General features: G+C 43.7%; 1 protein-coding gene across 1 annotated transcript in view; it reads right to left on the bottom strand.

Moving 5' to 3' along the window:
• Positions 1-14,316, bottom strand: part of LOC120036364 (sodium bicarbonate transporter-like protein 11) — a gene marked incomplete at its 5' end in the record, with an annotated part of 57,578 nt that extends 43,262 nt beyond the window's left edge. Inside the window, 2 exons of the mRNA XM_038982839.1 lie at positions 4,991-5,114; positions 14,235-14,316. Of these exons, the coding sequence (XP_038838767.1) occupies positions 4,991-5,114; positions 14,235-14,316 (206 nt within the window). The remainder of the gene's footprint in view (positions 1-4,990; positions 5,115-14,234) is intronic.
• Positions 14,317-17,486: the final 3,170 nt, after the last annotated feature.

Genomic DNA, 17,486 nt, shown 5'->3' with positions numbered 1-17,486 from the left:
AAAGAGATTTATTTCGTTGTACTTTTTAAAAACTTTCAGTTACTTAGTAAGCTTAGCTATATAGCTAGTTTAGCCTACTCAAACAGAGAGGGATGCTATGTTAGCTAGTTGGCTATGGCTATCCAACATTGGAACTCTTCCAAGTCAAGGTAAGCTTTTGGATTTAACAAATTATTGCCTCCTGGGTAAATGCTAAACTGCTTGCTGACTGTACACTGTACTGCATGATTGTAGCGCGTTTACTAACGCATTAGTTATATTAGCTATGTTGACTATGACGTTAGATAATATGGTGACTACGATGCAGGCTGTGTGTAGCGGTTAGCGGTTATGAGAGGCAGCTTTGGCTTGGAAAGGTTTTTTCGCCTGGTCACAGACAGCTGATGTGTTGTGCACTGAAGTCCACAAGAGGTGAGAGAGGAGGGGAGTGCGTAGATCAGAGAAGGAATTACAACAAGCAAAGTGATCATGTTGTTTGTATGTGGCTGCTATGAAAGTTAACTGTGTTTGCGTGTGATCAGGGGCGTATTCATTCAAATCAAATCTCGTGTGGAATACAACAGGTGAAAAGCTTACTTACGAGCCCCTAACCAACAATGCAATTTAAAAAAAATATGGATAAGAATAAGAAATGAAAGTAACAAGTAATTAAAGAGCAGCAGTAAAATAACAATAGTGAGACTATATACAGAGGGGTACCGGTACAGAGTCAATGTGCAGGGGCACCGGTTAGTTGAGGTAGTATGTACATGTAGGTAGAGTTATTACAGTGACTATGCATAGATGATAACTAGAGAGTAGCAACGGTGTAAAAGAGGGAGTATGGGGGGGCAATGCAAATAGTCGGGGTAGCCATTTGATTAGGTGATCAGGAGTCTTATGCCTTGGGGGTAGAAGCTGTTTAGAAGCCTCTTGGTCCTAGACTTGGCCCCCTGGTACCGCTTGCCATGCGGTAGCAGGGAGACAATTTTTAGGGCCTTCCTCTGACACCGCCTATTATATAGGTCCTGGATGGCAGGAAGCTAGTTCCCAGTGATGTACTGGGCCGTTTGCACTACTCTCTGTTAGAGGTCGACCGATTATGATTTTTCAACGCCGATACCGATTATTGGAGGACCGAAAAAAGCCGATACCGATTAATCGGCCTATTTTTTTTCTCTTTGTAATAATGACAATTACAACAATCCTGAAAGAACACTTATTTTAACTTAATGTAATACATCAATAAAATCAATTTAGCCTCAAATAAATAATGAAACATGTTCAATTTGGTTTAAATAATGCAAAAACAAAGTGTTGGAGAAGAAAGTAAAAGTGCAATATGTGCCATGTAAGAAAGCTAACGTTTAAGTTCCTTGCTCAGAACGTGAGAACATATGAAAGCTGGTGGTTCCTTTTAACATGAGTCTTCAATATTCCCAGGTAAGAAGTTTTAGGTTGTAGTTATTATAGGAATTATAGGACTATTTCTCTTTATACGATTTGTATTTCATATACCTTTGACCATTAGGATTCTGCTAACCTGGATTTATTTTAGCTAAATATGCAGGTTTAAAAATATATACTTTTGTATATTGATTTTAAGAAAGGCATTGATGTTTATGGTTAGGTACACGTTGGAGTAACGACAGTCCTTTTTCGCGAATGCCACCGCATCGATTATATGCAACGCAGGACACGCTAGATAAACTAGTAATATCATCAACCATGTGTAGTTATAACTAGTGATTATAATTGATTTATTGTTTTTTGTAAGATAAGTTTAATGCTAGCTAGTAACTTACCTTGGCTTCTTACTGCATTCGCGTAACAGGCAGTCTCCTCGTGGAGTGCAATGTAAAGCAGGTGGTTAGAGCATTGGACTAGTTAACCGTAAGGTTGAAAGATTGAATCCCTGAGCTGACAAGGTAAAAATCTGTCGTTCTGCCCCTGAACGAGCCAGTTAACCCACCGTTCTTAGGCCGTCACTGAAAACAAGAATTTGTTCTTAACTGACTTGCCTAGTTAAATAAAGGTGTAAAAAATAAAATAAAAAATCTGCAAAATTGGCGTCCAAAATTCCCGGCCCTAATTAGTCGGCCATTCCGATTAATCGGTCGACCTCTACTCTCTGTAGTGCCTTGCGGTCCGAGGCCGAGCAATTGCCATACCAGGCAGTGATGCAACCAGTCAGGATGCTCTCGATGTTGCAGCTGTAGAACCTTTTGAGGATTCGAGGACCCATGCCAAATCTTTTCAGTCTCCTGAGCTGGAATAGGTTTTGTTGTGCCCTCTTCACGACTGTCTTGGTGTGCTTGGATCATGTTAGTTTGTTGGTGGTGTGGACACCAAGGAACCTGAAACTCTCAACCTGCTCCACTGCAGCCCCGTCGATGAGAATGGGGACGTGCTCTGTTCTCTTTTTCCTGTCGTCCACAATCATCTCCTTTGTCTTGATCACATTGAGGGAGAGGTTGTTGTCCTGCCACCACACGGCCAGGTCCCTGACCTCCTCCGTATATAATGATGTAGACCAGGTGTGTGTAATGATGGAGACCAGGTGTGTGTAATGATGGGGACCAGGTGTGGGTAATGATGGGGACCAGGTGTATGTAATGATTGGGAGCAGGTGTGTGTAATGATGGGTACCAGGTGTATGTAATGATGGGGAGCAGGTGTGTGTAATGATGGAGACCAGGTGTGTGTAATGATGGGGACCAGGTGTATGTAATGATGGGGAGCAGGTGTGTGTAATGATGGGTACCAGGTGTATGTAATGATGGGGAGCAGGTGTGTGTACTGATGGGGACCAGGTGTGTGTAATGATGGGGACCAGGTGTGTGTGTAATGATGGGGAGCAGGTGTGTGTAATGATGGGGAGCAGGTGTGTGTAATGATGGGGACCAGGTGTGTGTGTAATGATGGGGAGCAGGTGTGTGTAATGATGGGGAGCAGGTGTGTGTAATGATGGAGACCAGGTGTGTGTAATGATGGGGACCAGGTGTGGGTAATGATGGAGACCAGGTGTGTGTAATGATGGAGACCAGGTGTAGGTAATGATGGAGACCAGGTGTGTGTAATGATGGAGACCAGGTGTATGTAATGATGGGGACCAAGTGTGTGTAATGATGGAGACCAGGTATGTGTAATGATGGGGACCAGGTGTATGTAATGATGGGGAGCAGGTGTGTGTACTGATGGGGACCAGGTGTGTGTAATGATGGGGACCAGGTGTGTGTGTAATGATGGGGACCAGGTGTGTGTAATGATGGGGAGCAGGTGTGTGTAATGATGGGGAGCAGGTGTGTGTAATGATGGAGACCAGGTGTGTGTAATGATGGGGACCAGGTGTGTGTAATGATGGAGACCAGGTGTGTGTAATGATGGGGACCAGGTGTGTGTAATGATGGAGACCAGGTGTGTGTAATGATGGAGACCAGGTGTATGTAATGATGTAGACCAGTTGTGTGTGTAATGATGTAGACCAGGTGTGTGTAATGATGGGGACCAAGTGTGTGTAATGATGGAGACCAGGTATGTGTAATGATGGGGACCAGGTGTGTGTAATGATGGAGACTAGGTGTTTGTAACGATAATGATTGTTGCCAGGGTCGGTGGTTAGTAGACCGTCGATGTCGAGAGCTGCAGAGAGGAAGTGGGAGTAGGCGTGACAACTACACACGTTGTATGTTCAGTGTCTGATTTGACTCTCTGAGGGTAAATTATATTCCATTTCCATCCTTTCATAATGAAATCATTAGACCTCCCACAATTCTTCATCATCATTACACTATTGTTCTAAATTCAATCATCCTCTTCACCCTTATCATTCAGATTGTGAGATCACATCTTTCTGGTTTCTGTCGGCCATTCATCAATTGACGACATTCATTCAGTGAGGAAAGAGACGCATTAGCACCTGGTTATCAACGCCATTCGGCACATTTGTCTTGGCCCCTTAAGTTAGTAATAACTGTTAGAAAACAGGTAAACAACCTCTAAATATTTTCTATTTGTGATTTTAAAATTCTGACAACTGAACAATGTATTTAGTCAGGGATGGAGCAGGATGTTTCATATTTTTGGGCCTATGGCAGTTCTAGAAATCTGATCATTTTGGATCCTATTTTGACAGGTTGTTAGATGAAATAGCTTACTTTTTGAATCATAGGCTACCATCTCAGTTGTCTTACTTGGCACTGGAATAAAATGGTCTAGAGCCCTGCTGCTAATGTAAAGTAACTGTCCATACAAGATAAATATACATTGTATATATTGTTGTATTTGTTATTATCGAGCAAAATGGTAATGTTTATTGCAATATAACCCTTTGTCTATATCTGCCAGCTCTAGCACCTCCCCCAAAATAATATATCATAATCTATCGCAGATTTATCGTTATCGCAATACATTAGTAAATTTATCGTGATATGGCTTTATATAACCCAGCTCTAGAGAAGAGGATAACTATGAGTGGGGCAAAGAGCAAACAAATTTGAGAAGGAAAAGGGGGTTGAGGTTAGACCGTAAGACTGAAGTATAAAGGAAAAGCTGGACAGAATGTAAAGGGTTTGTAAAGTATGGCAAAGTTACCATTTTGAGTGGGTCCAGGATGAGGGTGACATAGTTACCATTTTGAGTGGGTCCAGGATGAGGGTGGCATAGTTACCATTTTGAGTGGGTCCAGGATGAGGGTGACATAGTTACCATTTTGAGTGGGGCCAGGATGAGGATGACATAGTTACCATTTTGAGTGGGGCCAGGATGAGGATGACATAGTTACCATTTTGAGTGGGGCCAGGAAGAGGGTGACATAGTTACCATTTTGAGTGGGGCCAGGATGAGGATGACATAGTTACCATTTTGAGTGGGGCCAGGATGAGGATGACATAGTTACCATTTTGAGTGGGGCCAGGAAGAGGGTGACATAGTTACCATTTTGAGTGGGGCCAGGATGAGGATGACATAGTTACCATTTTGAGTGGGGCCAGGAAGAGGGTGACATAGTTACCATTTTGAGTGGGGCCAGGATGAGGATGACATAACGGACTTCACAGCAGTTCTCTCCCCAGTTCTGAGGCCGCTCCAGACGAGAGATACAGACATGACGTCTCAGGAGACTCTTCACATTGCAGCTGGGAAAACAGAGGTTATAACACAACACACAGGTTATAACACATCATAACGAGGTTATAACACAAACATATTATACCACATCACACAGGTTATTACACATAATACAGGTTATAACACATCATAACGAGGTTATAACACAAACATATTATACCACATCACACAGGTTATAACACATCATAACGAGGTTATAACACAAACATATTATACCACATCACACAGGTTATAACACATCATAACGAGGTTATAACACAAACATATTATACCACATCACACAGGTTATTACACATAATACAGGTTATAACACATCATAACGAGGTTATAACACAAACATATTATACCACATCACACAGGTTATAACACATCATAACGAGGTTATAACACAAACATATTATACCACATCACACAGGTTATAACACATCATAACGAGGTTATAACACAAACATATTATACCACATCACACAGGTTATAACACATCATAACGAGGTTATAACACAAACATATTATACCACATCACACAGGTTATAACACATCATAACGAGGTTATAACACAAACATATTATACCACATCACACAGGTTATAACACATCATAACGAGGTTATAACACAAACATATTATACCACATCACACAGGTTATAACACATCATAACGAGGTTATAACACAAACATATTATACCACATCACACAGGTTATAACACATCATAACGAGGTTATAACACAAACATATTATACCACATCACACAGGTTATAACACATCATACCGAGGTTATAACACAAACATATTATACCACATCACACAGGTTATAACACATCATAACGAGGTTATAACACAAACATATTATACCACATCACACAGGTTATAACACATCATAACGAGGTTATAACACAAACATATTATACCACATCACACAGGTTATAACACATAATACAGGTTATAACACAAACATATTATACCACATCACACAGGTTATAACACATAATACAGGTTATAACACATCATAACGAGGTTATAACACAAACATATTATACCACATCACACAGGTTATACCACATCACACAGGTTATAACACATCATAACGAGGTTATAACACAAACATATTATACCACATCACACAGGTTATTACACATAATACAGGTTATAACACATCATCTTCAAAGCAGGCTATTTGTGACCTTGTGATGGAATGTTACGCCCCATCATGAACTTGGTGTTTTTTAAAAATCACCTCAAGGTTTGCAAGTTCAAAATTCTCACACTTCACCGGCTATTGCAGTCGGTAGGCCCCATGGATTGGTACACGTCCATATGATGGCCTACAAGTTTCTGGTTCTGCCTTTCGGGCTCTCCCTATCGCTCTGCACCTTTTTTATGGTGGTGGAGGTGGGTTTGGCACCGGTGCCATGCTGTGGGATCAGAGTATTGGCCTATCTGGATGATTGGCTAGTTGTAGCGGAGCGGAGGGAACAGGTGGAGCTCTACACTTCCACACTGGTTTCCATATTCAGTCTCACTAGGGAATCACAAGAAAAGTTGTTTGATATTCAGTTTCTGGGTCTCGTTCTGGACTCGGTTCTGAATCATGCATTTTTGTCCAAACAGAGGAGGGTTTTCATTCTAGATCTGTCTGGTACGGTTCCTTTATGATAGCTGTGGTGCTTCTGGGACTTCTGTTGCTGTATCTGTTTCAGCGCTGGCTGATCGCTGCACATCTAGACGCATCTTGCCACTGCCATCGGTTGCTCAAGGTATCCCCGCCGTGCGTTGACTCCTTGAAGAGACCCATGACTGCAGTTGCAAGGGGTTTTCATTGGCCGGGCAGTGTCATCACAACAGACTCATCCTTACTGGGATGGAGAGCGCTGTGTGTGGGCTACTCGGAAATAGTGATTTGGTCAACAGCGCAAATGCCACTGCATATCAATTACCTAGAACTACTGACTGTTTTGCTTGAGCTGAAGCGTTTCCTTCCGATGTTGAAGGGTCAGCATGTATTGGAATAATTACGACTATACAGTCGGTGCGTGCGCCCTTTACGAGAGGGTTGGACTTTCTCCTTTTCAGAGCCGTTTGGTGGATTTTCTCGCAGGAGCTTTTCAGGCGCCGACAGAGATGGTCGCCTGGCTTCGCGTTCCTAGTAAACTATGCAGTATTTTGTTTTTTTACGTGTTTTTTCTTACATTAGTACCCCAGGTAGTCTTAGGTTTTATTACATACAGTCGGGAGGAACTATTGGACCACCCAGGACAATGGATCGGATCCCAGACGGAACTATTGGATATAAGAGCAACGTCAACTCACCAACATTACGACCAGGAATACAACTTTCCCGAAGCGGATCCTCTGTTTGGCCCACCACCAAGGACAATGGATTGGATCCCAGCCAGCGACCCAATACAACGACGCCGAAAAAGGGGCAGACGAAGCGGTCTTCTGGTCAGGCTCCGGAGACAGGCACATCGCGCACCGCTCCCGAGCATACTACTCGCCAATGTCCAGTCTCTTGACAACAAGGTAGATGAAATCCGAGCAAGGGTAGCATTCCAGAGAGACATAAGAGACTGTAGCGTTCTTTGCTTCACGGAAATATGGCTCACTCGAGACACGCTATCGGAGTCGGTGCAGCCAGCTGGTTTCTTCACGCATCGCGCCGACAGAAACAAGCATCTTTCTGGTAAGAAGAAGGGCGGGGGGGTATGCCTTATGATTAACGAGACGTGGTGTGATCATAACAACATACAGGAACTCAAGTCCTTCTGTTCACCTGACTTAGAATTCCTCACAATCAAATGTCAACTGCATTATCTACGATAATAATCACAGCCGTGTATATTCCCCCCCCAAGCAGACACATCGATGGCCCTGAACGAACTACATTTTACTCTATGTAAACTGGAAACCACATATCCTGAGGCTGCATTCATTGTAGCTGGGGATTTTAACAAGGCTAATCTGAAAACAAGGCTCCCCAAATTCTGTCAGCATATCGATTGTGCAACCAGGGCTGGTAAAACCCTGGATCATTGTTATTCTAACTTCCGCGACGCATATAAGGCCCTCCCCCGCCCTCCTTTCGGAAAAGCTGACCACGACTCCATTTTGTTGCTCCCAGCCTATAGACACAAACTAAGACAGGAAGCTCCCGCGCTCAGGTCTGTTCAACGCTGGTCCGACCAATCTGATTCCACGCTTCAAGATTGCTTCGATCACGTGGACTGGGATATGTTTCGCATTGCGTCAAACAACAACATTGACGAATACGCTGATTCGGCGAGCGAGTTTATTAGCAAGTGCATCGGCGATGTCGTACCCACAGCAACTATTAAAACATTCCCAAACCAGAAACCGTGGATTGATGGCAGCATTCGCGCGAAACTGAAAGCGCGAACCACTGCTTTTAACCAGGGCAAGGTGACCGGAAACATGACCGAATACAAACAGTGTAGCTATTCCCTCCGCAAGGCAATCAAACAAGCTAAGCGTCAGTATAGAGACAAAGTAGAGTCGCAATTCAACGGCTCAGACACGAGAGGTATGTGGCAGGGTCTACAGTCAATCACGGATTACAAAAATGAAAACCAGCCCCGACGCGGACCAGGATGTCTTGCTCCCAGACAGACTAAACAACTTATTGGCTCGCTTTGAGGACAATACAGTGCCACAGACACGGCCCGCTACCAAAACCTGCGGACTCTCCTTCACTGCAGGCGACGTGAGTAAAACATTTAAACGTGTTAACCCTCGCAAGGCTGCAGGCCCAGACGGCATCCCCAGCCGCATCCTCAGAGCATGCGCAGACCAGCTGGCTGGTGTGTTTACGGACATATTCAATCAATCCTTATCCCAGTCTGCTGTTCCCACATGCTTCAAGAGGGCCACCATTGTTCCTGTTCCCAAGAAAGCTAAGGTAACTGAGCTAAACGACTACCGCCCCGTAGCACTCACTTCCGTCATCATGAAGTGCTTTGAGAGACTAGTCAAGGACCATATCACCTCCACCCTACCTGACACTCTAGACCCACTCCAATTTGCTTACCGACCCAATAGGTCCACAGACGACGCAATCGCAACCACACTGCACACTGCCCTAACCCATCTGGACAAGAGGAATACCTATGTGAGAATGCTGTTCATCGACTACAGCTCAGCATTTAACACCATAGTACCCTCCAAACTCGTCATCAAGCTCGAGACCCTGGGTCTCGACCCCGCCCTGTGCAACTGGGTCCTGGACTTCCTGACGGGCCGCCCCCAGGTGGTGAGGGTAGGTAACAACATCTCCACCCCGCTGATCCTCAACACCGGGGCCCCACAAGGGTGCGTTCTGAGCCCTCTCCTGTACTCCCTGTTCACCCACGACTGCGTGGCCATGCACGCCTCCAACTCAATCATCAAGTTTGCGGACGACACTACAGTGGTAGGCTTGATTACCAACAACGACGAGACGGCCTACAGGGAGGAGGTGAGGGCCCTCGGAGTGTGGTGTCAGGAAAATAACCTCACACTCAACGTCAACAAAACAAAGGAGATGATTGTGGACTTCAGGAAACAGCAGAGGGAGCACCCCCCTATCCACATCGACGGGACAGTAGTGGAGAAGGTGGAAAGTTTTAAGTTCCTCGGTGTACATATCATGGACAAACTGAATTGGTCCACCCACACAGACAGCGTTGTGAAGAAGGCACAGCAGCGCCTCTTCAACCTCAGGAGGCTGAAGAAATTTGGCTTGTCACCAAAAGCACTCACAAACTTCTACAGATGCACAATCGAGAGCATCCTGTCGGGCTGTATCACCGCCTGGTACGGCAACTGCTCCGCCCACAACCGTAAGGCTCTCCAGAGGGTAGTGAGGTCTGCACAACGCATCACCGGGGGCAAACTACCTGCCCTCCAGGACACCTACACCACCCGATGTCACAGGAAGGCCATAAAGATCATCAAGGACAACAACCACCCGAGCCACAGCCTGTTCACCCCGCTATCATCCAGAAGGCGAGGTCAGTACAGGTGCATCAAAGCTGGGACCGAGAGACTGAAAAACAGCTTCTATCTCAAGGCCATCAGACTGTTAAACAGCCACCACTAACATCGAGTGGCTGCTGCCAACATACTGAGTCAACTCCAGCCACTTTAATAATGTAAAGATTGATGAAAAATGTTATAACTAGCCACTTTAAACTATGCACTTTTATGTTTACATACCCTACATTACTCATCTCATATATACTGTACTCGATACCATCTACTGCATCTTGCCTATGCCGTTCTGTACCATCACTCATTCATATATTTTGATGTACATATTCTTCATTCCTTTACACTTGTGTGTATAAGGTAGCTGTTGTGAAATTGTTAGGTTAGATTACTCGTTGGTTATTACTGCATTTTCAGAACTAGAAGCACAAGCATTTCGCTACACTCGCATTAACATCTGCTAACCATGTGTATGTGACAAATACAATTTGATTTGATTTGAGCAGGGCCTTTGTTTTTCCACAGTGAAAGTACAGTATATATGGCAGCCATCTCGGTGTGTCATGTATGGATTGATGGCTCTACTCAGGGGTCTCATCCTCGGGTAGTGCGGTTCCTGAAAGTCGTGCGTCGGCTCAGACCAGTGTCTAAGGCCTATGGCACCGACCTGGGACCTGGCTTTGGTCCTGGATGCTCTGTGTGAGCCGTGATTTCAGTTTGCTTCAGGTGAATAGGATTGGTTGTTGACTCCCCATAGTATGTTATACCTTGTTCCTTCCTTCAGGGAACAGTAGTTATATCCATAACTGTACATTTCCGTCCCTTACAATCAAAGCAATGTATGCCTGTAACTCAATGCACTGCTTTTTAAATGGACAAACCTTTATCTAGGGCTAAATTTGAGCAAATTCAGAGATGTGGAATAATTTCAGAAAATCCTTCAATTAGTTATAAAGCATCATACAGAGGTCATAAAACATAGAGAGTCTCATAGCAAAGGGTCTGAATACTTATGTAAATCAGATATTTCTGTTTAATTAAAACCTGTTTTTGCTTTGTCATTATGGGGTATTGTGTTAAGATGGATGAGGGGAAAAAGTATTTAATACATTTTAGAATAAGCCGTAACAAAATGTTGAAAAAGTCAAGGAGTCTGAATACTTTCCAAATGCACTGTACAATAATTACAAATAACTTGTAGACTGCAAATTGACTGCAAGAAGCCCCCCAAAATATAATATTTGACTAAAACATTATAATTTTAAACCTTACTTAAGAAAGTATTCACACTCCTTGACTTTTTCCATGTTGTTTTGTTACAGCCTGAATTTAAAATTGATTAAATTGCGATTTGTTACTGGCCTACACACAATACCCCATAATGTCAAAGTAAGTGGAATTATGTTTTTCAAAATTGTTACAAATGAATTACATATTGACTCAAGACATTTCAGATTTCATTTCAGAAGTATTCAGCCCCTTTGTTATGGCAAGCCTACAGTACCAGTTTGGACACACCTACTCATTCAAGGGTTTTTCTTTATTTTGACTATTTTCTACATTGTAGAAAAGTAGTGAAGACATCAAAACTATGAAATAACACATATGGAATCATGTAGTAACCAAAAAAGTGTTAATATATTTTTCAAAGTAGCCACCCTTTGCCTTGATGACAGCTTTGCACACTCTTGGCATTCTCTCAACCAGCTTCACCTGGAATGTTTTTCCAACAGTCTTGAAGGAGTTCCCACATATGCTGAGCACTTGTTGGCAGGTTTTAATTTTTTTATTGAACCTTTATTTAACATGGGAAGTCAGTTTTAAGAACAAATTCTTACTTACGGATGACGCTGGGCCAATTGTGCGCCGCCCTATGGGACTTCCAATCACGGCTTGTGATACAGCCTGGAATCGAACCAGGGTATGTAGTGACGCCTCTAGCACTGAGATGCAGTGCCTTGGGAGACCCACTCTGCGGTCCAACTCATCCCAAACCATCTCAATTGGGTTGAGGTCGGGTGATTGTGAAGGCCAGGTCATCTGATGCAGCACTCCATCACTCTCCTTCTTGGTCATATAGCCCTTACACAACCTGGAGGTGTAAAGGCTACTAAGCACCAAGCAGATGGGATGGCTTATCGCTGCGGAACGCAGTGGTTGTCATGCTGGCTAACTTCTTAGCGCTAGGGTCAGATTCTTTCTTTTTTAATTAACGTGCCCAACGTAAACGGACATTTTCTCTGGCCCAAATCGTAGAATAATTTACAGATTAGGATAGAAAACACTCCAAAGTTTCCAAAACTGTCAAAATATTGTCTGTGAGTATAACAATACTTATTCTGCAAGCAAAAACCTCAGAAAATGTAACCTGGAAGTGATATAAAAATTAAAAAAAATCTGTGTTCCCTGGCCCGTCTAACCTCCATTTAAAGGGGTATCAAACAGATTCCTTTTCTAATGGCTTCCTCAGACTGTGACCAGGCTTTAGACATAGTTTCAGGCTTTTATTTTGACAAATGAGCGAGTCTTTTCAAAAGTAGTCAGGTGTCCTCTGAATATTTCCTGCGCGCGAGAGAGGGGCTCCCCATTTTCCTTTTCTCTCTTAATGAATAGGTTATGGTGAAATATTATCGATTATGTTTGTTAAAAACAACCTGAGGATTGATTATAAAAAACATTTGACATGTTTCTACGACCATTACGGATACTTTTTGGAATTTGTCGTACGGAACACGGCTTTGGTTTTCTCAACATAATGCGCAACCCAAATCGAGTTTTTTTGTGATAAAAGTAATATTTATCGAACAAAAAGAACATTTGTTGTGTAACTGGCAGTCTCGTGAGTGGAAACATCTGAAGAATATCAAATGTAAGCGATTAATCTTATTGCTTTTCTGACTTTCATGACCAAGCTAACCAAGCTAATATAAGGCTAGCTGTTGTAGAATTGAAAGCTACACTCACAAAAGCTTGGATTTCTTTCGCTGTAAAATATATTTTCAAAATCTGACACGATAGGTGGATTAACAACAAGCTAAGCTGTGTTCTGGTATATTTCACTTGTGATTGCATGATTATAAATATTTTTAGTAATATTTTTGTATCTGATACGTTTGGAAATTTTCATCTTCCTTTCAGGACCGGAACGAGGCTGTAGTTTTCTCAACATAACGCAACATAACGCGCCACCCAAATGGCGTTTTTTTGTGATAAAAGTCATATTTATCGAACAAAATGTCACGTTCCTGACCTTATTTCCTTTATTTTGTCTTTGTTTAGTATGGTCAGGACGTGAGCTGGGTGGGCATTCTATGTTATGTGTTTCTATGTTGGGTTCTTTTCAATTAGCCTGATATGGTTCTCAATCAGGGGCAGGTGTTTTACATTTCCTCTGATTGAGAACCATATTAAGGTAGGCTGTTCACACTGTTTGTTTGTGGGTGATTGTTCCTGTGTCAGTGTTTGTGCCACACGGGACTGTTTCGTTTGTTAGTTTGTTCCTGTTCGTGCGTTCTTCGTTGTCTGTAAGTTCTCATGTTCAGGTCTGTTTACGTCGTTTGTTGTTTTGTAATTCATCAAGTGTGCTTCGTGTTCGTCTTTCTTTAAATAAATCATTATGGATTCAACCTACGCTGCATATTGGTCCGATCCATGCTCCTCCTCAGACGAGGAGGAGAACGAATGTTACACAAAAATAACATTTATTGTGTAACTGAGAGTCTCGTGAGTGCAAACATCCGAAGATTATCTAAGGTAAGTGATTAATTTTATTGCTTTTCTGACTTTCGTGACGATGCTAATTTGCGGCTAGCTGTTGTAGCATTGAAAGCTACACTCACAAAAGCTTGGATTTCTTTCGCTGTAAAATATATTTTCAAAATCTGACACGATAGGTGGATTAACAACAAGCTAAGCTGTGTTGTGGTATATTTCACTTGTGATTGCATGATTATAAATATTTTTAGTAATATTTATGCATTTGGTGCCCTGCAATTCTAGCGGTTGTTTAGGAAAGTGATCCCGTAAAAGGGATCCGTAGCGCAGAGAAGTTAAGTGTGCCATCAATTCTAAATAAATCACAGACAGCGTAACAAGCAAAGCGCCGAATAAAATCACCCGCGGGCCGCCAGTTGGGGAACCCTGACTTACAGTATACATAGCCACGATTGTTGGTATTGGACCCCGGTGGCAGTGGCTGTTACTCCCTGGATGGTCTCTGACACCAGGTGGACTGCAGGGGGGACAGACAGGTGGTTAGAGGAGGGTGGTGGTGTTCACACAGTAACCAGCTAACATGTCAACAGCACAGGAAGATGAAGATGAATGAATGAATTCATGAAAATGACATTTTATTTTCTTGTCAAATCGCCAATCCCTTATGGGATTAATTGACACATAAACCAACATTACAATAATTCCCTCACTCCCTAAGATGTTCAATACATAAAACAAAGAATGAAACACAGTTCAATAAGGGCCTTGATACAACCACAGTGGACTGGACTAGGTTTCCAGTGGCAGACAGTCATTATTAGGCTCTAAAACAATCCCTGTATCCATCCCTTTATATCCCTCCCTCCCTCTATATCCCTCCCTCCTTCTATATCCCTCCCTCCTTCTATATCCCTCCCTCCTTCTATATCCCTCCCTCCTTCTATATCCCTCCCTCCTTCTATATCCCTCCCTCCTTCTATATCCCTCCCTCCTTCTATATCCCTCCTTCTATATCCCTCCCTCCTTCTATATCCCTCCCTCCTTCTATATCCCTCCCTCCTTCTATATCCCTCCCTCCTTCTATATCCCTCCCTCCTTCTATATCCCTCCCTCCTTCTACATCCCTCCTCCTTCCATATCCTCCCTCCTTCTATATCCTCCCTCCTTCTATATCCCTCCTTCTATATCCTCCCTCCTTCTATATCCCTCCTTCTATATGCCTCCTTCCTTCTATATCCTCCCTCCTTCTATATCCCTCCCTCCTTCTATATCCCTCCCTCCTATATCCCTCCTTCTATATCCCTCCCTCCTTCTATATCCCTCCTTCCTTCTATATCCCTCCCTCCTTCTATATCCCTCCTTCTATATCCCTCCCTCCTTCTATATCCCTCCCTCCTTCTATATCCCTCCCTCCTTCTATATCCCTCCTTCTATATCCCTCCCTCCTTCTATATCCCTCCTCCTTCTATATCCCTCCCTCCTTCTATATCCCTCCTTCTATATCCCTCCCTCCTTCTATATCCCTCCCTCCTTCTATATCCCTCCCTCCTTCTATATCCCTCCTTCTATATCCCCCCTCCTTCTATATCCCTCCCTCCTTCTATATCCCTCCCTCCTTCTATATCCCTCCTTCTATATCCCTCCCTCCTTCTATATCCCTCCTTCTATATCCCCCCTCCCTCTATATCCCTCCTTCCTTCTATATCCCCCCTCCTTCTATATCCTCCCTCCTTCTATATCCCCCCTCCTTCCATATCCCTCCCTCCTATATCCCTCATCCTTCTATATCCCTCATCCTTCTATATCCCTCCTTCCTTCTATATCCCTCCCTCCTTCTATATCCCCCCTCCTTCTATATCCCTCCCTCCTTCTATATCCTCCTTCCTTCTATATCCTCCCTCCTTCTATATCCCTCCTTCTATATCCTCCCTCCTTCTATATCCCCCCTCCTTCTATATCCCTCCCTCCATCTATATCCTCCCTCCTTCTATATCCTCCCTCCTTCTATATCCCTCCTTCTATATCCTCCCTCCTATATCCCCCCTCCTTCTATATCCTCCCTCCTTCTATATCCCTCCTCTATATCCCTCCCTCCTTCTATATCCCTCCCTCCTTCTATATCCTCCCTCCTTCTATATCCCTCCCTCCTTCTATATCCATCCTTCTATATCCCCCCTCCTTCTATATCCCTCCCTCCTTCTATATCCCCCCTACTTCCATATCCCTCCCTCCTTCTATATCCCTCCTTCTATATCCCTCCTTCTATATCCCCCTCCTTCTATATCCCTCCCTCTATATCCCTCCCTCCTTCTATATCCTCCCTCCTTCTATATCCCTCCTTCTATATCCCTCCTTCTATATCCCCCCTCCTTCTATATCCATCCCTTTATATCCCTCCCTCCTTCTATATCCCTCCCTCCTTCTATATCCTCCCTCCTTCTATATCCTCCCTCCTTCTATATCCCTCCTCCTTCCATATCCCGCCCTCCTTCTATATCCCTCCCTCCTTCTATATCCCTCCTTCTATATACCCCCTCCTTCTATATCCTCCCTCCTTCTATATCTTCCCTCCTTCTATATCCTCCCTCCTTCTATATCCCTCCTCCTTCTATATCCCCCCTCCTTCCATATCCCTCCCTCCTTCTATATCCCTCCCTCCTTCTATATCCCTCCTCCTTCTATATCCCTCCCTCCTTCTATATCCCTCCTTCTATATCCCTCCCTCCTTCTATATCCCCCCTTCTATATCCCTCTCTCCTTCTATATCCCTCCTTCCTTCTATATCCCTCCCTCCTTCTATATCCCTCCCTCCTTCTATATCCCTCCTTCTATATCCCTCCCTCCTTCTATATCCCTCCTTCCTTCTATATCCTCCCTCCTTCTATATCCCTCCTTCTATATCCCTCCCTCCTTCTATATCCCTCCCTCCTTCTATATCCTCCCTCCTTCTATATCCCTCCCTCCTTCTATATCCCTCCCTCCTTCTATATCCCTCCTTCTATATCCCTCCCTCCTTCTATATCCCTCCTCCTTCTATATCCCTCCCTCCTTCTATATCCCTTCCTCCTTCTATATCCCTCCTTCTATATCCCCCCTCCTTCTATATCCCTCCCTCTATATCCCTCCCTCCTTCTATATCCTCCCTCCTTCTATATCCCTCCTTCTATATCCCTCCTTCTATATCCCCCCTCCTTCTATATCCATCCCTTTATATCCCTCCCTCCCTCTATATCCCTCCCTCCTTCTATATCCTCCCTCCTTCTATATCCCTCCTTCCTTCTATATCCCTCCCTCCTTCTATATCCCTCCCTCCTTCTATATCCCTCCTTCTATATCCCTCCCTCCTTCTATATCCCTCCTTCCTTCTATATCCTCCCTCCTTCTATATCCCTCCTTCTATATCCCTCCCTCCTTCTATATCCCTCCCTCCTTCTATATCCTCCCTCCTTCTATATCCCTCCCTCCTTCTATATCCCTCCCTCCTTCTATATCCCTCCTTCTATATCCCTCCCTCCTTCTATATCCCTCCTCCTTCTATATCCCTCCCTCCTTCTATATCCCTTCCTCCTTCTATATCCCTCCTTCTATATCCCCCCTCCTTCTATATCCCTCCCTCTATATCCCTCCCTCCTTCTATATCCTCCCTCCTTCTATATCCCTCCTTCTATATCCCTCCTTCTATATCCC

Source organism: Salvelinus namaycush, unplaced genomic scaffold (assembly GCF_016432855.1).
Source record: "Salvelinus namaycush isolate Seneca unplaced genomic scaffold, SaNama_1.0 Scaffold1317, whole genome shotgun sequence".
In the NCBI taxonomy this organism is placed as follows: domain Eukaryota; kingdom Metazoa; phylum Chordata; class Actinopteri; order Salmoniformes; family Salmonidae; genus Salvelinus; species Salvelinus namaycush.
The sequence above is the reverse complement of the archived record's forward strand: the minus strand, read 5'-3'. Positions and strand labels throughout refer to the sequence as shown.